Source organism: Lynx canadensis, chromosome A1, assembly GCF_007474595.2.
Source record: "Lynx canadensis isolate LIC74 chromosome A1, mLynCan4.pri.v2, whole genome shotgun sequence".
Classification (NCBI taxonomy): Eukaryota; Metazoa; Chordata; class Mammalia; order Carnivora; family Felidae; genus Lynx; species Lynx canadensis.
Genome location: NC_044303.2, coordinates 4,136,113 through 4,163,015, shown reverse-complemented (window position 1 = coordinate 4,163,015; position 26,903 = coordinate 4,136,113). Strand labels below are relative to the sequence as shown.

Here is a 26,903-nt window from a genome sequence, read left to right as displayed (position 1 = left end):
AAAAGCAGTCAAAGTAATGTTTTAAGCCCCCAAAGTGGGATATCATCTTGAAAAACCCTAATTCCTATTTGATACAGGGCTTCAGCCTTGCAATTTTTACTTTCGACCACCTTTTCCAAATTGGAGTTATTTTACGCTTTGTCTTCCAGTAGAGCGGCTCAGTCGCATTTCATTTGTGGTTTCACAATTTTGTCCTAATGTAACGATTATCTTTAAACTCTCTTACAGGCTCAAGAGAGGTCCTTCCGAGTTCGCTTGGAGAGGCGAACACACAGCTTGCAGGTCTATGCCGTCGGGCCGACCTGGGATCGGATCCTGGCTCCTTCTCTCTGTGCCTGACGCTGGCTGTGAAGGGAAGGCGCAGGAGAAGCACAGAGAAACAGTGCAAGCTCAGGCTGGGAAAGGCAGGTGAAACGTCTGGTCCCCTTCAGAACTCAAGCTTTGCTATTTTCAGCCCTCCTGCTGATTCTCTTTTCCCTCCTCGAAATGATGTGCCTCAAATTAAATCCCCTTCCAGCTGATGGAGGAAGCGGCCAGAGGCATTCACCCTTGTTTAGAGAGAAAAAAGATCTCCATCCGTGGGTGAAGGGGACATATTCCAGTGCCTTCTGGAATGTGAGCCCACAGGGGACCAAACCCTGGTCTCCTGGCACAAGGTGAGCCCTTCCATACTACGTCCTGAAAATAAATGTCCCCCTGTAGGAAGGGGAAGCTTTTCTACGTTTAAACGCTGAGGATTTCCACTGCAGGTGCGGCACGAACTGCTAGAACGCTTTCTCCACGTTTATTTAGATGCTAAGCATTCAATGGGCACACACACAAATCGCTGTTCCATTTACAAAAGTCCACAACTTCATGAAACAGGCCTGTTGGATTTTACATTTTTTTAAATAAACTGTACTTAATCTAACATTCATTTAATTCAGTGATGGCCTTTAACAAACCACAACCTGTTTCCTCATGAGTAAATATTTAAACCGGCTCACTGACTTCAAATGTTTCAAAGAGACTGCAGATAAAGGGCAGAGAAGTCCGACTTATAGCTGACTGGGTAATAATCAACAGCCACCGGGATCAAAGCCTGTGGGTTCCTTTTGTATCTCCAGCTCAGGACACCCTGCCTCCCAGATGTCACAGGCAAACAGGCACTTCCCCAGAGAGACCGCGAGCGGGGGAGAGACAGAGAGGGAGAGACAGAGAGAGAGAGAAAGTCCCAAGCAGGCTCCGTGCTGTCAGCTCAGAGCCCAGCACCGTGGGGCTCTATCTCATGAACCAGGAGATCGTGACCTGAGCTGCAGTCCAAAGTCAGATGCTTAACTGACGGAGCCACCCAGGCGCCCCTGAAGAAGTCTTGATTTCTATAACTTGCATGAGGCTAGGGCTAAGACAAATATTTGAAATAGCTACCTGATCATACAAAGCGGTAGCATTTTATAGCACACTTTTCCTCTAACGAGGCCAACCCATTTAGACTCTCCAGCTATTTTGCCAACGTCCCTGGAAAAGGAGGAGTTTGCTCTAGCCCATTTTCAACCTATCTGCAGACGCCCGTTGTTCGCCCCGTAAGCAAATGAGCTTCACAGAGGATTCATCATTTTCTAAGGAAATCCGTCTAAAACCATTACAGTGGGTTTCTGCTTTCTTAAAAAGATTTCAACAAATACAAGTGGATCATCTCCCCACCTCTTTTTCGGGGCCCAGGAAGAAGAGGGAGAGCTACGGCTAGCAGGAGTGGTATTACCAGGACCCTCGGGGTCCGGCACTGGGACGCGTCGGTCTGTTTGCGCTGCGCTAAGTGGCACAACATCTCAGCTGGTTCGGAGCTCCTGTGGCTGCTTTGTGCATGTTTGGGACTCCTCCCCGCCGGACCGCAGGCTGCCCTTCTGCTCCTCGCCTTCTCCGTCTCCGTCTCTGCCCTGCTAGATCCTTCCCGCCCCTCCTCCCTGCCCCGGGGCTGCTTCACTTGGCACAGCAATGCTTGGGACAAAAAAAAAAAACAATGGGTGGATTCCACGGAAGGGCTGGAAAGGTGCTCTGCTGTGCGGGGATTCTGCAGGGACGCTGGCTGATTTCTGTTTCTTGGGTCTCCACATAAGCAACCTTCAGCCGCTACTATTTTAGACCGTACATGCCAGGAACTGGGCTTTTAACCTCAGCAGTTTATGTGCCAAAAACGTCCAGAAAAAAAGCTGAAGTCTGCTTGCGATTCACCGAACGCCAAGGTCTCTTCCTCTGCGCCCTCCCCTTTCAGAGAAAACCTGAAGACGCATCGTATTGGCACCGATTCCAAAACACTTGCAACTTCCTTCCTTTTAAACTTGTTTCTGGTTTCTTTCAAAGACGCTTTTCCCAGGCACCCTACCTTTACAAGAACCTCACGATAGTTGCACATGAATACCTTTGGACCCAGAAGCTGTGGGCACCCATCCGCAGTGCGATCGTGGGGAAAGGCTGCTTCCTGCACAGCGATGTGAACGGCAACGATGCGTGTAACACAGCAGCCTTACAATCCAACTGTAGCCCAAATACCTAAATGGTACTTTAATCAATAATGCCACTAAAACTGGGGCGCCTGGGTGGCTCAGTCGGTTAAGCGTCCGACGTCGGCTCGGGTCGTGATCTCACGGTTCGTGGGTTCGAGCCCCACGCCGGGCTCTGTGCCGACAGCCCGGAGCCTGGAACCTGCTTCGGATTCTGTGTCTCCCTCTCTCTCTGCCCCTCCCCTGCTCACGCTCTGTCTCTCTCTGTCTCTTAATAATAAATAAACGTTTAAAAAAGTAATGTCATTAAAATAATGCTTAGATAGTATATGAAAAAAATTATAGCGTAAGTAGAAAAAGGCAAAGCAGTATGAACACCATAATTACATCGAATTTTCAAACATCAGTGGTAAATATCAAAAAAGGATGAGAGAAAACCACCCAGATGCTGGCTTTTGTTTTGTACGCGCTAATGCGGGAAATGCTTTGCTTATGGTATTCTCCCTTCTTGTTTTCTACTAATCGTTAAAAGTTATCTTTAAGGAGCAAGCATTTCTTTTAAAAGGTTATTTCGATGTTACCTTTCTCTGTTAATTTGGAAGGTATCTTAAGTTTCTTTTGAAAAATAATCATTTTTTAAGGCTGTCATTTATTACGTATTGGTACAGAGACCTGCTGTGTTTAGAGACGGGTAAGCCATGTAAAACTCCTAAATAGTTGCAGGCCAGCATAGCTCCCGCTTTTCTCTTTCCCCCACACAGAGACTTATCTGGTCACTTATCTCTTTGGAATCACGTGCTTGTTTTACAAAGCCCCCAAGAACAAAGCAAACATCTAGGTTAAACACACTTAAATAAAGCTGCGCTGGATGAAAAACCGCTTTGAGTTTTTTCAAAACCATTTGTTCCAACCACAGTATTTGTTCCAAATTAAGTAAACATTGCTCAAAGAAATCATACAAAATCTGCATTTCTTATCAGACCCAGGGCAGGATGTAGTTCTTCTAAAATTTCTTGTGTGTTCCCCCCCCTGCCATTTCTCCTTAATGCCCTAAATGGGTGCATATTTTTAGGGAGTGAAGATAAAAGCAATGAGGAACAAAGCCCCAAGCAGGGACTTTTATGTAAATGGTGCCTTTTATTGATCTGCAATTTACATTGATGTCACCAATCAACCCTGTGCTCTTTGTCACAAATCAATGGTATTGGTGAGCTGACAAAGAGGTGACCAGTGGACTAATCAATTGCCTTCACACATCCATCAGTATTAGCTTGAGGGGAGGGAAGCTGAAATTAGCCCACGCTGGTCAGGCAGGTGGCTCGGGGCCTTGGGCAGCGGGGACAGAGAGGAAGGAGACCAGCCGATGTAGGGTTGCTGCAGCCTGGTATTCTAGCCATTCCAGTCATCAAACACAAAATCCACCGCAGCCCCTTTCTGGGTATCCTTTGTTGCTCCCCTGTCAGTGGGGGTGGAAGACAGCAAGACGACAATCAAAGCCAGCTGCACCCTGAGATCCTCCCCATGTGGGACAACTCCCAACCTCCACATGCTCCAAGGAGCACACGTGGCTCGGGGTGGGACGGCGGGAGATGTAAGGCAGGTGCGGTCATCACTTAGAGCAGGCCGGCAGGTAAACGGTCATTACTGAGCTAACTCTGTGGCAGGTATGTTTCTGGATCTGACTTCATTTAGTTCTATCGAAAACCTGCATGAGGTATTCCGTGCTCACATACTGGAAGAATTAATGTTAAAATGCCCATAGTACTCAAAGCAATGCACAGATTCAATGCAGCTCCTATCAACATTTGAATGGCATTTTTCACAGAAATAGAACAAACCTTCCTAAAATGTGTATGGAACCATAAAGACCTGAACGGCCAAAGCAATCTTGAGAAAAAAAGAACAAAGCTGGAGGTAACATGCTTCCTAATTTCAAACTATATTACAAAGCTATGGTAATCAAAACAGTATGGTATTGGCATAAAAACAGATCAATGGGACAGAATAGAGAACGCAGAAATAAATCCACAGATAGGGGGTCAATTAATTTACGACAGAGGAAATATACAATGTATTGTATACAATTGTATACAATAAATATACAATGAGGAAAGGACAATCTCTTCAATAAATGGTGTTGGGGAAAAGTGGACAGCCACATGCAGAAGAGTGAAACTGAACCACTTTCTAACACCATATACAAAAATTAACTCAAAACGGATGAAAAACTTAAATGTAAGACCTGAATCCATAAAATTCCTAGAAAAGAGGCAGTAAACTCCTTGACATCAGTTCTTGGTGATGATTTTTGGGATCTGACACCGAAAGCAACGGCAACAAAAGCAGAAATAAACGAGTGGGTCTACCTCAAACTAAAAAACTTCTGCACACCAAAGGAAACCATCGACAAAGTAAAAAAGCAACCTACTGAATGGGAGAAGATAGAAACATCATATATCCCAAGGGGTTAATATCCAACATATATAAAGAACTCACAGAACTCAATAGCAAAAGGAAATCTGATTAAAAGATGGGCAAGGGGTCTAAATAGACCTTTTCCAAAGAAGACGTACAGATGGCCAACAGGTACACGAACTCATCATCACTCATGAACAGGTACACGAACTCAACATCACTCATCATCAAAATCACAGTATCACCTCACACTTGTTAGAATGGCTACTATCAGACAAAAAATAACAAATGTTGGCAAGGATGTGGAGAAAGGGGAACCCTCGGCACTGTTGGTGGGAATGCAAACTGGTGCAGCCAGTTTGTAGAAAACAGTATGGAGGTTCTGAAAAAAAAAAAATTAAAAATAGGACTACCATACGACTCAGCAATTCCACTTCTGGGTATTTATCTGAAGAAATGAAAACACTAAGTCAAAAAGATATCTGCACCCCATGTTCGCTGCAGCATTATTTATGATAACCAAGACAGGAAACAACTTAAGTGTCCACTGATGGATGAATAAAGAAAACGTGGTTGACAGAAATGTGGGAAGTTTTCAGTCTTGCGTTTCTGTTAAGTCGTTACTTTGGTATGCTTCAGGTATTACATCAATATAAGAAAATGTACTTAACATTTATTTCAAAGTACTCTTGTGTTACTAATATGGACTGTATTTTCAAGACTTATTTGTAGCTTGCTATAAGCTGCACATTTAGGGCACCACTTACGTACGTTCTGGGGCACCTTCAGAGGTGGCCTGAGTCACCCCTGTAGCAGAAGCATCTACAGACGTCACGGGAGAAGCAAACAATGCCCTGCTATGACCGCGAACTTCATCTGGACTCTTGGTGCCACCGGGAAAGCCACTGTTTTCTCCGATCGACTTCCCTCCCACACTCCGTAATGAGAACTTCAAAGACCTGTGCTTTTCCAGCCTCTGAGTTCCCTGGCTCCCGCCTGACTTGGCAGAAAACGGTGCCTCCTACTTCACACACACAGAAGCCAAGTCTATGAGCCCCCGCCCCCCACCTCCTGCCACCGAAGGCAGAAGTCCATGGTCACTGCCCCCGCTCCCCTCTTCTCTCATTAGAGCAGGGAGCACTCCCTCCTTCCAGAGAGGACCAACCCAACAATTATGCTTCAGGGTCCTCTTCCAGCAGCCCTTACGCGACTGCTCATTCCAGTCTTTTCTCATATAAAACAGTCAACCTCTCTCAACCTTTCCCTTCAACCTGCAAACAAGCAAATGTGTTGCTCACCTAAGGAACGAAATTAAACAAAACCCTTCGCTGGCTGCACACTCCCGTGTCACCTTCGCAGGCAAACCTCTGGACAGTTGTCCAGAACTGTCTCGACTCCTCCCCTCGTTTCATTATCACCTGGTTGCATCTCCATTACTCACTAAGACGGTGATGTCGATGTCACCACAGATCTGCAGGGTCCTAAGTGCAAAGGACATTTCCAGTGTCAACCGACTCGACTTGCACGCAGCATTCAATGGCTGCGGGACTCTACATACTCTCCTGGCTTCTTCTGACCTCCCTGGCTCATCCTCCTCTAACCGACCCTTTAGATCACAGCTTGAAAGTCATAGCTCTGCAAAGTCGTCCCTAATGTTCCTGCATCACTATCCGCTATACATTCTTAGAGCACCACGGATCCCTCTAGGCACAGGACCGGCCCGTCACACTTTTGCAGCCATGTGGGTAGGATGTGAATACTGTTGCATGTGGGGTAGTCAGTTGACAACTCCCCCCGCTATACCATAAGCTCCAATAAGAATCGGGGCCTACTGGTCCATCATCGTGGGCCTGGCTCCCATTGGGCACTCAGATATTTGTTCAACAGCTAAATGAACAAGGCTCTGTCTCACAGGACGATGGTATTTCACTTGGCCAATCAGAGTCTCTCCTTCAGAGGCATGACCCGAAAGTACAGACCGAAGCGGCCCCTTGGAAGCATGGGGGGAAATGAGGAGACATAAACAGAGCCCCCACTGGCTGAGAAACCATGGTGGTGCTGACCAGAACCCAGGGCAGAACTCACAGCCTCCTGCCACAGGGGGGCGACAGCTCCCACACTCCAGCGCTGCCCCAGGCCCCAAGTTCAGGGAAGTTCCAGCCTCTCACTACCATGTAGAGCCTCAAAACAAACCCCATTATTTGAGGCGGCTTGAGTGGTGCCACTTTCTTACAGCTGACTCTAAATAAAACAGGAACTCTTCAGCAGGAAAAAAAAATCACCAGAGAAGTAGTTCTTTGTGGATGAGTTGAAACACCCAAAGTAGAAGAAACGAAAACATAAGGTACCTTACAGAAACCCCCCAAAAGACTTCAAGATCTCTTCTGAGGAGATTAGTTGTGTGCGCCCTGGAATTATTCCCAAGAACTGTGCCAAAGGCAGCAAACCTTCCTTTACAGAGATAAGGATTAACACTCACTCAAGACCACCAGACCATTGTTTCATGATTTGGAAGGCTATTACCTTGCACACGGCATTTCCCACTTAGAAAAATAACTTGTTTTTCCTTGCTTTCTAAAAAGTGGCATTTATGGAGGAATAGATCTGTACACATACATTAAACCAGTTAACTTTCTCTTCAAATTGTAACTTACTCAGGACTTTACAACACATTAGAAGTTAAATGTGAAAACTACGTTGCAAGTCTAATTTATGATGTCCGAGCTTAGCCAGTTCCCCAAAGGCAAAAAATTCCAATGCCTCAGACTTATGACCAGATCATATTAAATTCAAACCGAGTAAATTAAAGAGAAAAAATAACCCAAGTACTTTCCAACTCTAAACTGGGCAATAGCAGTTACTTTACTAAATCTTTTAATGGTTCTTTGGGATGAAATACATGATCTTAATTTGCCTTCTGGGCAAAATGATGGCTGAGCTGACCCACAGGCATGACCAGGTCGCCGCCCTGTTTTAATTGGCAAGAGGACATGTCCTTTCACGGGCTGTGTAGCATAAAGCATCTCCTCTACATTAGGTTTTTAGAGTTTTGGTTTAAATGATGAATATTAAAGCAAACAAAAAGTCAACATGTCGTAGATTACATGTTTGTTTTTCTTAGGGAGACAGTAGAGTGTGGTGGTAAGGACGCAACGTTTGACATTAGACAGACAGATTAGGGTCTGAATTGTGTCTCCACTGTTTCCCAGCCAACCATGGAAAATTATTCTTCTTTCTGGACCTGGTGTCCTCATCGATAAATTTAGACTGGTGATAGGGCAGCGAGAAAGTTAAGGAAAACAACTGTTTCCCTGTTATGGCTGACACATAACAGTCAAAACTGCATTTGTTAAATGCAATGAATTATTTGGCCAATGTTTGCATATTATAAAAACAGGGCCAATATGCATTTCTGTAAAGCTCAGAATCCCCCCCGCCTTTTTTTTGCCTTTCTACTACATTAAACAAAGAATAGAAAGTAATGCATTTCGGTAAAGGACATAATAATATGGATTGCAAATTACATGATATTCTTGAAAACACAAGCACTATGTGGCCTTATCAGTAATACAGTCACTTTCAGTTAGTTCAGAGGGTGCTTTTGTCACAGAAGAAGCAAGAACACATCAAAGAGACCCCAAATATATACATGTCTATTACCAATGCTCCCCAGAAAGGCATGAGCGACCTATACACAGGATCAACACCTCCCACCCTCTCCCTCCTGGACACGGAAGCACAACTCACTAGAGCCCTGCTCAGCAAAGACAAGCCTTGAGCCCGCCCGCCCTGGGAGGAGCCCATCTGCTGACTTCTTTCCTGGCCCATCACCTGTGAGTTTCCACTGGCCAGATCTGCATGTGGGATTAAGAAAAGCCAGGAGCCACTCTCCTTCCTATTCAAAATCAATGCGAACTGAGAACTGGTGACAAATATTTTTTATATCAAAGGGGAAAATATGATAGAAAAAGATCCATGTTAATACAGAGAAGAAAAGGCAAAAATTTTTCATTCATGGTTGTATTTCTGCCATGCAATGGGTTTTCTCTTCCTATTTATCTGTGAAATGAGAAAAATGAAGGAGTGAATGAAAGGAGCCAGTATTTAACTTAATGATATATTAATGAGGGTGGTGAATCATGGACAGGAATGTCTCTGGGAAGGCAGGGAAGTGGCCACATAACAGTGCCTGGGGACTAAGAAGGGAAAACACAGGAATTCGTGGGGCCAAGGCAAAGACCTTACGCATTAGGATTTGGATCACCTAGTTAATTGGAGTTGCCCAAGTTCCATATCCAGAATGAAGATAAGAGTTAGAATGAAACAAGAGGCAGCAAAATGTCTGTATTTCCCTCTGAGAGGCAAACCAAGGGACACAGCTGGCTGACTGGGGCGCACAACAAAAGGACTTTATATCTTGCTGGAGGCTTGACAAAAGAATGCGCATTATAAGCCCCACCGTAGAGAGAGACTGTGCTCCATTTGCTAACTGTAGAAACGTTTCTAAAAGTCTTTGGAGTTCACTCACAGTGTGGCTCGTAAGGGGGTGGGGGGTCCCCGCAAGGTACACACTCCATGTCTTGAAAACCGACGAGTTTTGTCTTCCTATAAAATCTAGAAGAGAAAGAAAAATAATCCTCATTAGCTCTTCCTTCTAAGCTCCAAGTTGCAGCTAACAGATTCATGATAATTTACAAATTACCAGTTCTACTTTTTTAAAAAAGCAATTCAAAGGCTTAAACATAGCAGTATCTTAGACAGACACATCCTTAGATGCGGTGAACATTTAAGAAATATCAATTCCACTAGACATTGTAAATTCTACTCAGCCCCTCTATATTGAGATGGTCGTGCTGGTGAGGGAATAGGAAATCAGTGGTCTTTTGCAATTCTATTGTAATTTAAATGACAAAACCCCTCGTAAATCAAGTGCTAGTTTTTAAACACCCGAAATTCAGAGCCCCCAAAGAGCCAAGCAAACCATAAATGCAATGGAAAAATGTAGGGAGATACTTATGTAACTTTCATACAGGGTTATTTTTGTAGGCATGACAAGAAACCCAGGAGCTGGAATGGAAGAGATAACAGCTTTTACCACACACACATACACAAACGCGCGCGCGCGCGCGCACACACACACACACACACACAAAATACTGCTGAAGAGCAAAAAGAAATAAAGCACCATCAACATAGTTAACGGGCAAAAGAACCCTGAAAAATATTCCTAATCATAGCATTGTCTGTAATTTCAGTCTGTAATAGAAACAGGCAAAGAACATTAACTCCCAAAAAGAAGAACATTTCATAATTTAAAACTTTCAGTGAAAACTAAAAAGCATGATGCAATTAAATGTTAAAAAAATTTAACATTGAAATGTTAGACCCTGTGAAACTAATCAAGTAAATGCACACTGCAGTGAAAATGTACCATTTTTACTCAGAACACTAGTGAGTACAGACAAAATAGCACATGCCTGGATGCCAGTGGCATCATAAAGGCCACTTGTAGAAGGGCAGTTCAGGGATACGCGATCAGAACCCAATAAAATAGTTTATATATCCTTTAACCAGGAGGTTCATTTTTTTGAAATTTTTCCTAAAGAAACAACCAAGTGGGTGACGCGGTACTTACAACAATGCAATCGTGTTATTATTTATAAAAGAAAAAAACCCATTAGGCACGCTTTCAGTACATAACAGTAGATATGACTAGCCACGGTAGTCCCGAGGCAATGGAATACAACGTAGATCTAGTATACGTATTTTTTTTTAACTCATGAAATATCAGTAGGTGAAAAAAAGAAAGGAGAATAACATAATTCTATTTTGTACGAACACACACTCTGGTATAGATCCTTTCAGATTTTTTTTTTTTTTTTTTTACCAAAGCAGCTAAAATAATTTACATACATGTATTTGCACTGAAAAAATGTGGAAGCATATTATATACCAAATAGTAACAGTGATTATTTAGGGGCGCCTAGGTGGCTCAGTCGGTTAAGCAGCCAACTTCGGCTCGGGTCATGATCTCACACTCCGTGAGTTCGAGCCCTGCGTCCAGCTCTGTGCCAACAGCCCGGAGCCTGGAGCCGGCTTCGGATTCTGTGTCCCTCTCTCTCTGCCCCTCCCTCACTCACACTCTGTCTCTTTCTCTCAAAAAACAAATAAACATTTGAAAATTTTAAGAAAACAGTGATTACTTGTGAATGTATTTCAAAATATATTTCTTCTATGACAAAATAGTGATTTGGAGAATCAACTTGCAGATCAAGTTTATAAAGAGCAAGACAGATGAAATTATTTTATGAAATTGGATACTGTAGTAGCAAATCTGTATGATTTATGGTTGAAGCAAAATTTTTCTTAAAAAAATTTTTTTTTAACGTTTATTTATTTTTGAGACAGAGAGAGACAGAGCATGAACAGGGGAGGGTCAGAGAGAGAGGGAGACACAGAATCCGAAGCAGGCTCCAGGCTTCGAGCTGTCAGCACAGAGCCTGACATGGGGCTCAAACCCACGAACTGCGAGATCGTGACCTGAGCCGAAGTCGGACGCTCAACCGACTGAGCCACCCAGGCGCCCCTGCAAAATTTTTCTTTAAAAGCAGGTAAATTACCTCAAATGCTAAGGTACATTCAGTGTTTGCCTAACCTTCCATTTCTATTTGACTATGAAAATATGTCCATATTGTAATATGGTGAGTTCCCACCTGGTTTTAATTAAAAAATCTATTTTGTGATGCACAAAGCAATAGTCAAAGAACAAAGGTGGAGGAGTAACACTTCCTGATATTGAAACATATTACAAAGCTATAATAATCAATAGAGTGCAATACACAACACAGCGTGCCACATACAATACAGTATAATAGCCAATTACAGCTACAATAATCAATACTGGTACAAAGACAGACACGTAGACCAATGGAACAAGACAGCCCAGAAATAAACTCTCACATATAGGGTCAAATGATCTTCGACAAGAGTACCAAGGCCACCTAAACGGAGACAGGTCTTCAACAAATGGTGCTGGGAAAACTGGATATCCACATGCAAAAGTTGGAACCTTATCTAACACCCTATACAAAAACTAATTCAAAATGAATTAAAAACCTAAACATAAGACCCAAAACTATAAAACTCCTAAAAGAAAACAGGAGAAAAACTTCATGACTTTGAATTTGGCAATGATTTCTTGGATGTGACATCAAAATGCAATCAAAAGGCATATGTGAAATAGGCAACAAAAGCAAAAACTGATACCCTGGGCTGCGTGAAATTTTCTGCATCAAAGGACACAATCAATGTATACTTATCCCCAAACTCATCAAGTTTATACATTAAATATGTACAGCTTTTTAACTGTCAATTATACCTCAATAAACTGGTTAAAACCAAGTAGGTCACATCAAAAAAAAAGTGTTAAATGATAATAAAATAATAATCTTCTTTTCCAGGATTAAAAAAAAAACAAGGATACAATCGACAATCAACGGAGTGAAAAATGAACCTGCACTAGGGGAGAAAATCTTTGCAAATCCTGTATTTGGTAAGGAGTTGATGTCTAGGATATTCACTCAACAACAAAAATCAAATAACCTGATTAAAAGATGGGCAAAGGACTTGAAGAGACATTTCTGCAAAGATGGTATACAAATGGCCAATAAGCACATGAAAAGACGGCCGACAGCCAACATCACTCCTCATCAGGAAAATGCACTTCAAAACCACAATGAAGTATCACTTCACACCCATCAGGACGGCTACTGAAAAGCAAACCAAAGCAACACAGAAACCATCAAGTGCGGGGAGGCTTCGGAGGGGAATTGGAAGCGCTGTGCACTGTTGGTGGGAAAGTGAGACGGTGCTACCGAGATCAGTAAGGAGGTTCCTCAAAACACGAAAAACACAACGGCCATATGATCCAGCAATTCCACTACTGGGTTGATTCCAAGAGAACGGAATGCAGGGTGTAGACGAGATATTTGCACCCTTATTCCTAGCATCACTATTCACAACAGCCAAAAGGTGCATGTCCAAATATCCATGGGGCAAATGAAGGGGTAAACAAAATGAGGCGTAGCCATACAATGGAATATTATCCTGCCTTGAAAAGGAAGGAAATCCTGGGGGCGCCTGGGCGGCTCAGTCAGTTAAGCCTCTGGCTCTTGGTTTCGGCTGAGGTCACGATCTGATCTCACGGTTTCGTGAGTTCGAGCCCCACATCAGGCTCTGTGCTGGCAGCACGCTTGGGATTCTGTCCCTCCCTCTCTCTCTCTGCCCTGCCCCCACTCATGCTGTCTCCATCTCTTTCAAAACAAATGAATAAACTTAAAAAAAATTTTTTTTAAAAAGAACAGACCTGCTCTAATTTAAAAAAAAAAAAAAAAAAAAAAAAGGATGGGAGGAAGGAAATCCTGTCCCAGTCCCATCCTAGAACACGGATGAATCTTAAGGACGTTATGTTAAGTGAAACAAACCAGTCACAAAAGGAGAAATACTACATGATTCCACTCAGATTAGGTATGTAATCAAATTCATATAAACAGTGATTACCAGGGGCCGAAGGGAGCAGGAAAGGGGGATAGGTTGTTGTTTACTGGCTATAGAGTTTCAGTTTGGGAAGATGAAAATGTTCTAGAGATCTGTTCCAAACAACGTAAATGTACTTAACACTAGTAACCTATACACTTAAAAATGGTTAAGACGATAAACCTTATGTTATTTTTCACAACCAAAAATGCATAAAAATTTTTGAAGTAAGGCAAAAACCGTAGCGTAATGTAAGACAGCATTATTACAGATGTATTTCCTACTAAATATCGTAATATATGCAGACTACTATTATTTATCCTCTCGGCCAGAAAATCTGCCAAATTACAAGTAAACATCGACACAGTCTAAAATAGTTTTACATGTGAAAACTCATTTTTGTAAATAAGCAGAACAGAAAGTGAAATAAAAAAATGTTACACCCAACATTTTCAACATCGCATTTTGATACTGAAACACACATTTTAAAACTTCTTAAAAACTAAGGAAATGGAAAGCATGGAGAATCCAATGCAGATGTCATTAAATGTTTTTAAAACAAGGACCTCTCCTCGTGACAAAACGCTTTTGAGGTCTGAGCTTTCCCTAACAAATGAATCACATATATTTGCCAAAAGTATACTGATGAAAATATATTATGAGTTTGAGGGCCATTACGGAAATGAAACTAGAAGGTGAGCAAATCACACCATATATTTTTTTAAATTTTTTAATGTTTATTTATTTTTGAGAGGGAGAGAGACAGACCGTGAGCAGGGGAGGGGCAGAGAGAGAGGGAGACAGAATCCGAAGCAGGCTCCAGGCTCCGAGCTGTCGGCACAGAGCCCGACGTGGGGCTCGAACTCATGAGCTGTGAGATCGTGACCTGAGCCAAAGTTGGACGCTCAACAGACTGAGCCACCCAGGCGCCCCAATCACAACATGTTTAAATGACCATTAAACACTAAGCAGAAATAGCTTGAAAAGCTGACTAGAAATGAGGTTGAGTGGACACACCAATTCATGAGGCTCCCACGTATGTAACCGCTGCACCCACGGACAGATGATGCTTGGACGTGACCCAGAGCGCCTATCTGCAGCTGCACGGAGATTACACCAAAGCATTCAGAATCTGCCCTGCCAGCTTCTTTATTCCAATGGCGTAATGGCAGAATCTAAGGTTTTTTAAACTTAATTTTTAATTCTAATTTAGCTTTTCAACTAAAAAAAATGTAACAAAATGTTTAAAACCATCCACCGACTCTCCTTTTTTTCTGTTTAGTACAAAGTGCGATTAATTCAGAATTCTAAAAACGAGTAGTTACTAAACTACCAGTTATGTACTCGCCATCACAGACATTGTGCTTTTAATTGTTAGAAAAGTTGCCTCAAAATTATCCTCCAATTTGAAGATGAAGGTATAGAAATTAGAGTTTTCCTATGTAACTGAAGGGGCACCAGGGTGGCTCAGTCAGTTGAGCGTCCGACTCTTGATTTCGGCTGAGGTCATGATCTCATGGTTTGTAAGTCTGAGCCCCGACGTGGGTTCTGTGCTGACAGCGTGAAGCCTGCTTGGGATTCTCTCTCTTCCTCTCTCTCTCTCTCTCTCTCTCTCTCTCTCTCTCAAAATAAATAGCATTTAATAAAAATAAAAATCTTTAAAAAATACGTAACTGAAAATATTAAGTGGATAAAGAAACGTATCAATCTTTAAAAAATATTTTACCTTCTCTTGCTTAGACTGCCATGGTTTTAGGGACACAGAAACATTGGTAACTCTGCTTTCTGACCAAGTGAGAAAGGACACAAATTTTAAAAAATAAAATGAGGGGTGCCTGGGTGGCTCAGTCGGTTGAGCCTCTGACTTCGGCTCAGGTCATGATCTCGTGGTACGTGAGTTCAAGCCCCGCGTCGGGCTCTGTGCTGACCGTTCAGAACCTGGAGCCTGCTTCCGATTCTGTGTCTCCCTCTCTCTCTGCCCCTCCCCTGCTCATGCTCTGTCTCTGTCTCAAAAATAAATTAAAAACATATAAAAAATTTGAAAAATAAAATGAAATAAAAGGGATCAGGACATATACAGGTGTTTGGCTAAACTGGGATCCATAGGGGAACTTCGAATTTTACTCTGGGCGTTCGCATGGCTAATGCACACAGAAAAAGGAAATCATGCTGGATTTTACCTAATCACAGTAAATACATCTTTTAGACCCAAAACTTTCTCCAACACTGAATTCGAAAAGAATTTTTAATTGAACTCAATCCAAGTAACACCAGTTTGCCTGACGAACGCCATGTTTGAAAAGGGCCATTTTAAGAAAACCTGGTTGTAAACCGTCAACTGTTCAATCAATGAAAGCATTTCTGCAGGGAAAACGACACACCACAGTCCAGCTCTCGTTTTAAACTGAGCTCGCTCAATACAGCCCGGAAGGCAGTCACCATGTCCTGTGTATTACAGTCAGGCCACGGTCAAACGTTCTGCAGTGGATGTTCTACGTACTGGATGACCACTCTGTTCTCTCCCATTCTCTCACCGGCACCCAGCTTCATACCGACGGACAGCCTACTGTTTACGTTCCTTAGCAACTGACAGCAAGGGCCCCTTGAAAGCGAACAAATACCTACGAGGAGATGAACCATCAGGGTCAGGGCCAAGAACAGTGCGGTGCTTAGTGATCTCACGCTGGATACCCTGCCCATGCTCTGAGAATGGGCAAGGGGGGCCCCATGTCAAGATGAGAGAGCCCGCCAAGGCAATTCAGGCAAGGAGGCTGGCGGGGCACCAGGGTGTACTGGGGGTGGGGCACAGAAGGGCTGTGGCAGGCCGCACGGTTCGCCTCAGTCACAGAGGCTCCAGGGGAGGGCTCCCTGTGACACCAGACATGTGGTTAGGCATAGGGGCTCAGCAGCAGCATGACAAGCGGGGTGACCTTGGGCGTGTCATTTATCCCCTCCAAGGATCAATTTTCCCGTGTTAAAGGGGGTTTGATATTAATCCCTGGTTTACGGAGTGGTTTTGATGATTAAATAAGCTAACCTGCACACAGTGCTCAACTCATCATAAATGCTCAATAAACGTCAGCTATCGTCGTCACGAGAAGCAGCAAAGAACTGGTAGGGGCTGGGTTATCCTTCCAGGCGGGGGCCCATGTCCCCTTGGCAGAGAAGGGATGGGAACACAGGAGACAGAGAAGGTGGCTGCAGGCCCACTGGCCACACTCTAAAAACGCCTCACAAAAAAACCAAAAAAGAAGCAGTCAGGTAAATAAAGCTTTCACTGGCTTCTAGTAACACTGATTGGTGAGGATGTCAGATACGTATTTAGTGCTTACTAGGGCCAGGCACTCTGCTGGGCGCTTTACATGCAGTGTATCCTCGATCCTTCCAGCGATGCTGCAGGTCGGTTTTATCAGATGACAACGTACAGGTGAGAAGAACAGGTGTCAGAGAAATTAAGGAACTGGCCTGAAGTCGTTGGACACATTTGGGAACAAGGGCACTGAGGCTCCAATCACTCACACCGAGGCACAGGGGACACACTATTTCCACGCCCTACTGCTTGTGGGGAAAAGGCAGCCGCTGTCCTATTGGGGCTGAACCTTAGGACAGCAGAGGACTCTTTTTTTTTTTTTTTTTTAAATTATTGCTTTTTATTCCTTTTCTTAAAAACGTTTTTTTTTAATGTTTATTTTTTGAAAGAGATAGAGTGTGAGTGGGGGAGGGGCAGAGAGAGAGGGAGACACAGAATCCCAAGCAGCCTCCAGGCTCCGAGCTGTCAGTCCCGAGCCTGACACGGGGCCCGAACCCACGAACCGCGAGATCATGACCTGAGCCGAAGTCGGACGCTCAACCGACTGAGCCACCCGGGCGCCCCGGCATCATTTTTCTGAGAGCTATATGCAATTTGCTTATTTTCTTTCTGCCTCAGTTTTTCCTATCTATAAAACGGGTTCCAACTGTTTACCTTCTTCACACAAATAGAGTCAACCTGGGTGAGCACTTTAAAACACTCTGGAAAGCCTGGGTTAAAGTCACTATATAATTATTGCCTGCCTCATACATTCATGCTGGCTTAGAAAGGATGTAATTTTAAACTAATCATATCAATAAACTATGAAACATCATTCAAATGTCTACTCCCTTGTATCTGACTTTCCCACATCTCAGCATTTACTTAAAAATGAGCAAACATTACAGAAGCTAAGCCAGTGGGTTCAGGTGACAACGAATGAGGTTAAGCATGAGGAAGCACTTCTGGTGGGAGGTCCTGGGGAGAGTGCGTCCTGTCTCAGACTCTACAGCATATCCCTGTGGGCTCCTTCTTTGTAAAAACCGAGACCCTGGGTCCTGTGCTTTTCCGCACCTCCCGCTGCCCCCTGAATCTCCTCAGGACCTCTTCTCCCTGCCCCAAAGATGAAGGGCACCCACGTGCTTTTATCAGACTTGTAGAAGAGGAACAACGGAGATGCGTCAGACGTTGGGTTTGTGTTCCTCAATCAGATTTGCACAAGGTCAGAACTCCGGCTGATGATATTCATAGGTATCAGCATCGTCTGAGATTATAGACCATTCCTTTTTTTTAATGGCAGATTTACTGATACCTGATTCACATACCTTATAATCCACCCACGTGAAGTACACAATTAAATGGCCTTGAGTGTCCTCACAGAGGCATGCAACCATTGGAATGACCAGTGTTAGACATTTTCATCACACCAAAAAAAGAAAGCCTGTACCCTTGAGTGGTCACCCCTCACTCCTCCCCACGCTCCCCAGCCACCAGCCCCAGGAAACCACTAATTGAATTTCTGTCTCTATCGAGAAAGGACCGTTCCAGTTTCTTCTCACCAACACTTGTCATTGTCTGTCTTTTTGGTCGCAGCCATTCTAGTGGGCTTGAAGTATGTGGTTTTAATTTGCATTTCCCTGACATTGAGCATCTTTTCATGTGCTTACTGGCTGCCTGAATGTCTTCTTTGGAGAAATGTCTATTCAGATCCTTCACCCATATTTTAATTGGGTTATTGGTCTTTTCATGAGTGAGTTGTAAGAGTTCTTTACGTATTCTAGATGAGACAGTCCCTAGTCACCTATATGATTTACAAATAGTTTCTCTAATTCTGCAGGTTGTCTTTTCGTTTTCTTGATGATATCCTTTGGAGCACGAAAGATTTTCATTTGGGTGGAGGCCAAGAGCTGGTTATCCTTCCACTGCCCGTGTTTCCGGTGTTACACAATTACAATTTGCACCGGTTCAGATGCTGAATCATCGCATAGCATCACACGTAGCCCGTAAGGCTCTTTCCTACCCTGTTTCTGCCCTTCAGGCCCACAGGTCTGTCTTCCCCTCTGACCTCAGCAAGAGCCACGGTGCCTTTCGGTGACCTGTGGGCATGCTCTCGCTACGTCCCAAGCAAGAGCCACACCTCTGCAGTGACCTCGAGCCTAGACCTCCTCGGGGGCCCGAACTCCAGGGTCATGTCCACGACAGGGTCTGTCTCCGCATCCCCTGTGTCCGCAGCAGTGCCCCTCCCCAACACAGCTGCTCTGAGTCTTGCTCAGAGGCCCCTGCCCTGATCACCCACCCCGGGCACGCCTGGTTCGCCTCACCCGCTCCAGGTTCCTCTCCTACAACAGAACTCACTTCTGTGTTATTCACTGTTTGGCCCTTTCTAAATCTCTTATTAGGACACAAGCTTCACGCAGGTAGGGCGCTCGGCCTCTGTACCTCAGCAACGCCTCGCTTCTCCCAAAGCCGCTTCACAAAAACCCGCGGAAATGAGTGAACACCTGTGATCCACATCTCTGTGATCACAAACGAGGATGAGCATCGCCATCTGCTCACAGGCCACACGTGTTTCCTCTTTTGTGAACTGCCCGTCCGCTCGTTTGTCCACTTGTCCACATTTTCTTTTTCGTCGATTTATAGGGAACGCTTCAGGGTCTCGCGACGCTAATCCTTTGTTAGTGTGCTTATTCACTTTATTTATAACCAGCACCTGTCACAGTGCACAGTGCGCAGCGGGCACGGATGGAGTCACGACCATGCGACAAATGTGTTCCGCTTCCCATCGGTGTGGGTTCACACTTGAGAGGGAACAAGGGAAAAGCCCGCTTAAAAATAATCCAGGGAGGCCTGGGTGGCTCAGTCGGGGTAAGCGTCTGACTTCCGCTCAGGGCATGATCTCATGGTTCGTGAGTTCGAGCCCTGCGTCGGGCTCTGTGCTGACAGCTCAGAGCCCGTTTCGGATCCTCTGTCCCCTCCCCCCCCCACCTCCTCTCTGCACCTCTCCTGCTTGTGCTTGCACTCTCTCTCTCTCTCAAAAATAAACCAACATTAAAAAAAAGCCTTAAAAACTTAAGCCAGTAATTATGAGGCAGAGAAATCGTGCAACCTACCCTGGCAAGCAGTCCCCGCAGACGGCGTCGCTGGTGACAGAGCAGTTGGCCTTCTGGAAGCGGTTCACCACGGCGCACTCCAGGCACGGCTTGCATTTCTGAAAGCCCCAGTCCTCCTTGAACCGGTGCGGCCGGCAGGTCAGGCACCGGGCATCCTCCCCGTAGCCAAAGCCACATTCCTGCAGGGATTCACAAGCACCAGAACGCTATTCAGACGTCGCAAGCGTGAAAAAGACGGAAGGACGGCGGGGATAAAAGGAAGAGCTGGTCTAATAACTACGGAGTGGGTTTTCCTGGACACAAAGGCAGCTCTTCCGGCAAGTTCAAATGTGTCTCCCGCTGCTAATCATCTCTCTTACTGCATTAAGTATTCTTAGTCATCCACTTTATTCAAGAAGCCATGAGCATTTGCATAAGAAAGGTCCTCCGGGACCCCCGCTGCTGCATTATGGCCAGTTTATGGCAGAATTATGGCCCTTTCTTCTTCTCCAATTAAGCCAGTCATGTGCATGTTCAGAAACTGAAGTCAGAGAAAAACTCAGACGCTTATTCACTTATCAGGGCAGGAAATACGGACTCTGATAGCAATGGTGATAGCTTCTTTTTTTTTTTTTTTTCCATTTTTATTCATTTATTTATTTTTTACTATGAAATTTATTGTCAAACTGGTTTCCATACAACAACGGTTGATATTTTCAAACCGAGGCTAACCGGTAAGAAATTTCCTAAGCTGACGATCTGGAAGGTCTACCCAGAAGAGGCACCTTGAAATGTTTAGCCGTTTATGGTTGTGTGATAGTAGGAAGGTTCCTCCCTATTTCTTAGAAGAATACGGAATTCTTGTTTGGATTCAACTGTGTGACACCAAAGGTCCAAGGATGAGCAGCACACATGGTTCATTTCCACAAGGTCCAGAACCAAATAAATCATAGCCTGCCGTGTAAGCAAATACCGATGCAACATCACAAAGAATGGTGTAGACACGTGTTCACAATCGCTTTTAAAATAAGTTATAACACAGAATGAGAAGTACGTGTCCGTCCCTTACAAAAGCATTAATAATAGTGTAATTATTATACTCAGTGACATTGAGTTGGTTAATAATAATCAATAACATCGATTGGGTTACTCGGTGCACATTATCTCATGATTCATACTTCTTCCCGATGAGGGAACCACCATCATTATTCCCATTTCATGAATGGGGGTAGGGAGCTTCCCAGAAGGTATGTACCTGAAACCAGGTGACATAGCTAATGTTAGAAGCAGGATTTGAACCTACCCAGTTGAATTCCGGAATCAGATTCCACACCACGACACTGTGGGATCTGTCGGGTACGTTCTCTCTCCGTCTGGGAGAGCATACCGAGCAAGCCCACAAACACAGCTCAATGCAGCAGAGGAGAAGAGCCTCACCAATATCTCTTGGCCCCCTCCCCTGTAAACTTGGATGCAGAATGCAAATCCCCGCTCATTCAAAATGCCCATTTGCCTATAAAACTTACATGCCTAAAATCCTTGATCTGTAGTTACATGCACAGTCAGCTAAGCGGTATTTATCGGTCAAAAACAAATCAAAAACGAACACAAAGGGTAGTGTCCCTGTACTCAATAAGCTACTGAATAAAATATTCAGAATATTTTGGCTAATAAACTCGTTCACGTCTTAGAGGAGCAGTACGTTCCTTCCTCATTTCAGTTACTCAGCTCGCCTTTCACATGTGAGGCCCTGAACATGCACAACAAAGGGTAGGGGACCAAAAAAGCAGAAGGTCAACAACCTTCTTAATCCCTAGTGTCCTAAACCAAGGCACAGACAGAAGGAAAAAAAAAAATCTGACTTGAAGAATGGATTCACTAGAGATTATCTTGGGCGGGGGGGGGGGGGCGGGGGGGGGGGGGGGAGGGGGAGAGGGGGGATAGTGAAATTATGAGGTGTTTTGAATTTTCGTAATTCTCTGATAATTTACTCTTTGGCAAAACGCATCTATGACTCTGGCACACGGAAAACAACAAAGGTACGTATTCAAAAAGAATTTCTTGGGGGGTACACTAGGTCTTTGCAGGGAGGTCCCTGCTGGTTTTGGTGCTTTGTACGTGGGCGCTGTGCTTCTGTACGGGGGCAGAAGTGGGTTTTTGCCCAGTACGTTAGTTGCCGAGAGAGCCGAGTGCATCCCAAGGCTCTCTTTCAGTGTAGATGGAGCCGCCCTGTCACAATCTTTCGGGATCAAAGGGTGGTAGGTGTGACATTTGGGTAGGGGCGTGGGGGACCTCGCTGTCCACAGGTTCGGCACCTCCACGTCAAAGGTTCACGCAAGAGCCAAGTTTCAAAATCACACTTGGATCCAGGCGGCTGGGACTGGAAGGGTCTCATATACAAGTTACAACCCAACCAAAGAAAGAAAGGAAAAGGAAGAGGGCAGAAGAGGCAAAACAAAGGGAAAGAGAAATGAGAAAGACAAGAAGGTGTCTTAGCTGGGAATACATGAATGCCGTTTTTCCAGCGAGGCTGATATGGAAGAAAAAGTGTGTCTGACAATGGAGCCAAAGACACATGAGCTTGAAGGCCAACGCTGCCACCCGTCAGCTAAGCTATTTGGGGAACTCTGATCCTCAGTCGCTACATCTGCGAGAGGGGGGCAGTACTCGCCTGCCCTCCAGGGCTGTTTGAGGAATAAAAGGGAAAAAACATAGACAAGCTGTAAATTATAAATCGAACACAGAGTGAGCGCTCACCAGATAAATGATACCCTTTTACATTCTCTACGGCCCAACAAACCAAGTGTTCTGATTTAACTATGATAAAGCCCCACAGGGGACCTTCAGGCTCCAGTGTTTTGCTGGGTTGCCAGAAAAGACCACTTTCCACCTAAGTTATTTCGTTGAATAAAATAGTCTAAATGGAATTATCCGTCTTTTAACAACGGTACGTGGAATACAACTAGCCGCACCTGCCTGGGTCAAGTGCGTGCGCTGGGTGGGCAGTTTGCGGTTTTATTCCCCTGCCGGGCAGTGAACAATCATTCTTGCTCCTGCTCAGTATCTCTGCCTCCAGCAGTTCACTTCCTCTTCCATCCTGAGAAACGAACTAGACAGACAGCCAAGTGGACGCCCAACTTGAAAGAACTACAGAGTAGGTGTTTTGACGGGTCTCATCTCTTTTGAAAAAAACAACAAACACTTTTGAGTCCTGATGGATCCAGAGTTTACAATGGTACACGGGAACCGTTTTGACCCCGTGTTTCTGCCATACACCATGGTGTGTCATTTACATGTCGTTATTACTTCATAGAATGAGGATTTCGTGGAGCTTTTTTTTTGGTCCATTCTAAAGATTTTATTTAAAAAAAATTTTTTTTAATGCTTATTTATTTCTGAGACAGAGACAGAACATGAATGGGGGAGGGGCAGAGAGAGAGGGAGACACAGAATCCCAAGCAGGCTCCAGGCTCTGAGCTGTTGGCACAGAGCCCAACGCGGGGCTCGAACTCACAGACCGTGAGATCATGACCTGAGCCGAAGTCGGGCCGCTCAACCTACTGAGCCACCCGGGCACCACCAAGATTTTATTTTTAAGTAATCTCTACGCAGTGTGGGGCTTGAACTGATGAACCCAACATCAAGAGTCGCATGCCCCAGGGACCTGAGCCAGCCAGGTGCTCCTTCTAGTCCATTCTATATTGGGACCAAATTACATATGAAAAAAAACAACAAAGCCAGGCTCCTAATGCATCATAATTTTGCCTTATTGTCTGGATATTAATTTACTAGTTCTGCTAGATTTTAATGTTTTACTGGGCAACAACAGTAATTTTGGAGTAGATTTAGGTGAGAGGTTGATCACAAAATAATACCTAAATGTACTGAACAGGTACAGTGAACCGTATAGTCTCCTAGGAACCTTTATACAGAGATTGATTATTTGAAGGAATTCAGTTTAAAATATATTTTCTCTAAAGTATTTGTCATTTTTTGAAAGACAACATTAAAACACCGACCTAATATTATTTTTAAACTTTTAAAACATGCTTGCACTTCATGATGGTCTAAGAAACTTATGAAGTGATCGTTCTGTATTTGAGAGGAATCTGAGAAACTTAACAGAAGACCATGGGGGAAGGGAAGGGGAAAAGCAGTTTCAAACAGAGAGGGAGGCAAACCCATAAGAGACTGAAATACAGAGAACAATCTGAGGGTTGATGGGGGGGCGGGGAAAATGGGTGACGGGCATGAAGAGGGCACTGGTTGGGATGAGCACTGGGTGTTGGATGGAAGCGGATGAATCATGGGAAGCTACTTCCGAAGCCAAGAGCACACTGTTATACTCTGTATGTTAGCTAACTTGACAATAAATATACTAAAAAAAAACAACAACCAGAAATCTTGAATTAACCATTGAATTAACCAGAAATTCAGAGAAGGTATTTCCGAGGAATTAGTGATAGCATGGTGTCCATGGCAGCAATCGCTTTTAGAGCTAATTGTCTATTTCTAAAGCACCATAAACACAGAGACCCTGCAATTATTTGAATCCAGGCTATAAAGTAAACAGCATATAAACTTAAATTACCCCCCAATATAAATGTCTACTTTGATGTTTTTATTTCATTCAGTAAAAGTAGGTGTTAAAAATGCCTGAAACCCTTCCATTAAGTTCAATAAATAACTAGTGAGAGAAAAAGGAAAAAAGGCCAACGGCGTAGAGAACGGCCCCCCCCAGCCTCCCGGCCCAGAGAGTAACACTGCTCAGAGAGCACTGAGACTGTGCCTTTCTAACCCTGTGTCCACTCCCCTAGGGCCAGTGACTGTTTCTGCTGTCTTTCATCCCTTTTTTATGCTGAAGAAAACTTCCACTGCACACAAGATTTGTATTAAAAAAAAAATCAAACAGTGCACCTTCCTTCCCATCCCTGGTCTCACGTCCCGTTCCCTCCACACAGGCAAACACTGCCACCAGCTTTTGGGAGAACCTCCCGAAACATCCCATGTCTTCCGCGTGCGCGCGTTTTTTTAAATTTTTTTTTTTTAACGTTTATTTATTTTTGAGACAGAGATAGAGCATGAACGGGTGAGGGTCACAGACAGAGGGAGACACAGAATCGGAAACAGGCTCCAGGCTCCGAGCCATCAGCACAGAGCCCGACGCGGGGCTCGAACCCACGGACCATGAGATCATGACCTGAGCCGAAGTCGGCCGCTTTAAACCGACCGAGCCACCCAGGCGCCCCCGCGCGCGCGTTTTAACACGCTGTTCCGCAGCTAGTTTTTTCAGTTTCCCCCCCTCGGTGCGTCTCGGAGAGCTCTCCGCGTCTGCATATGGAGAGCCCGCCACGGTGCGGCTACAGCTGAATCCATTCCGCTGGAGCCCACTCACCCTGCACCCCAAGTGCCGGGACGGAGGGGGCAGCCGTGGGCGTCCTGCTGAAGTACGCGGGCCCTGGTCAGTGGCCTAACTCCGCCGCGGATGACAACAGCATGCCATCTTTTGGGCCTTCCCTCCATTACTTTTGGGTAGAAAGGGGGCAACTCCCCTAGGCGTGCGGTTTTCCCCAGCACGCTAGTATACTGCCGCTGGGAAGGAAAGAATGTAGGAATGGGTTTGTGGTGAGGGAAACAAAGAGGTCCTCAGAAAGAGAGTAAGCTGGCCGTGCTGACTGGGGTCCCGCTGAGCTTGTCTGAGCAGCCTTCAGGGGCTCCTGGGAGCTGCCTTCCAGTTTAGGCCCAACCCCGTGCCTTGTGCTCCAGAGCCCGTTGTCTGAGACTCCTGTGCCTGGTTAGCCAGAATCCCCTACCCTCCTATCTGCTCACCCTCCATACCTGGTCAAATTGCTTCCTGCCCCTCCACCCTCTGGCCACCCTGGCCTGCCTTCAGCAAGAATCCCGTTAGGTCTGCTTTAGCCACAATCCCCTTTCCCCTGATGTTTCCTCTTAGGAATTTTCCGTCCACTGCCCCCCACCTGGCCCCTTGGCTAAAATCCCCTCTTGTCCATGTTGTATTTGGAATTGAGCCCAGTTCCATACTGAGGCCTCTCTTTCCCTATTGCGATAGTTCCTGAGCGAAGTCTGTTTTTACGGCTTTCCCCTCTGTCCTGCTGTGGTTCTCTGAAACTTCCCAGGTCACAACTAGAGCTCTCCCTCTCACCATTTCCTTGGAAGGACTACATGTGTGTTTGGTGAGGGAGGATACGTGGGAGGGGACCGGGACAGGAGTGGGGGCGTTAGTCATCAGCCTGGGTGTCCGCATTAGAGATGCGACTTTTATTTTTATGGAGCGCGGTCTGGCCATTCATATCAGTGGTAGAAATGCATTTAGCCTTTAACATAATCCTAGAGTCTTTAGTTTTGAAATTACGACTTGGTACCTTTGGAGAAATACTTAACGATGTCCCTGAGTCCCTGGGGAACCTTTTTTATTAATGAGCTTGGAGGTGGGAAAATATACACATGAAGAATAACCCATTAAAAAAAAACCATTGCAAATAAATAAATAAACAAATAAATAAAGCACAGCTATACGAGTCCTACCTATTTCCCCAAATTCTACAATAAGAGAACAATCCCCAGTATCTGACGCCTCCCTCCACCACTCTCTCCCCAGAGCCTCTCAGAGTACGTGGTACTTATGAAGCTTCTTCGCTTGACCAAACTTCAGCCAGGATCCTTGACCCTCCTCTGGGCCCATCTGTGTACCTCCTTACAAAATCCGCCTTAGCAAATGCTCTGCTCCGTCAGCTGCACCAGAACCACCCACCCTTAACATCTGCTCACGTTCCTCCTCCTCCGTTTGAAGCTCGGTCACCCTGGCTTATCATCTCCAGCAGAGAATTGTTACATTTGCGTTGGCCAGGCCCCCCCTGCCCCCGGCTGCTTCCCCTCAGCGATCTTCTACCCGCTGCCCCTTGCTCCTTGGCGATCCATTCCCGTGAGCTCATGCTGCATGGGGACGGAGCCCCCTGGCTCCCCCGTCCACTGTAAGATCCCACTGTGGCCGTCCCCCTCCATCCCTAAAGCCTGCCTTGCCATCCTTAAAAAGTGCCATGGAATACCTTCTTCTTTAACAACGCATACCAGGCC

General features: G+C 45.0%; 1 protein-coding gene across 5 annotated transcripts in view; it reads right to left on the bottom strand.

Annotated features, from left to right (window-relative positions):
* The window catches only part of TNFRSF19 (TNF receptor superfamily member 19), a 93,571-nt gene that overhangs the window by 36,620 nt on the left and 30,048 nt on the right, over positions 1-26,903 (bottom strand). For all 5 annotated transcript variants that reach the window (XM_030307863.1, XM_030307853.1, XM_030307842.1 and 2 more), the window contains exons 4-5: positions 19,830-20,008; positions 9,424-9,509 (exon numbers count right to left, since the gene is read on the bottom strand). In XM_030307863.1, the coding sequence (XP_030163723.1) occupies positions 9,424-9,509; positions 19,830-20,008 (265 nt within the window). The remainder of the gene's footprint in view (positions 1-9,423; positions 9,510-19,829; positions 20,009-26,903) is intronic.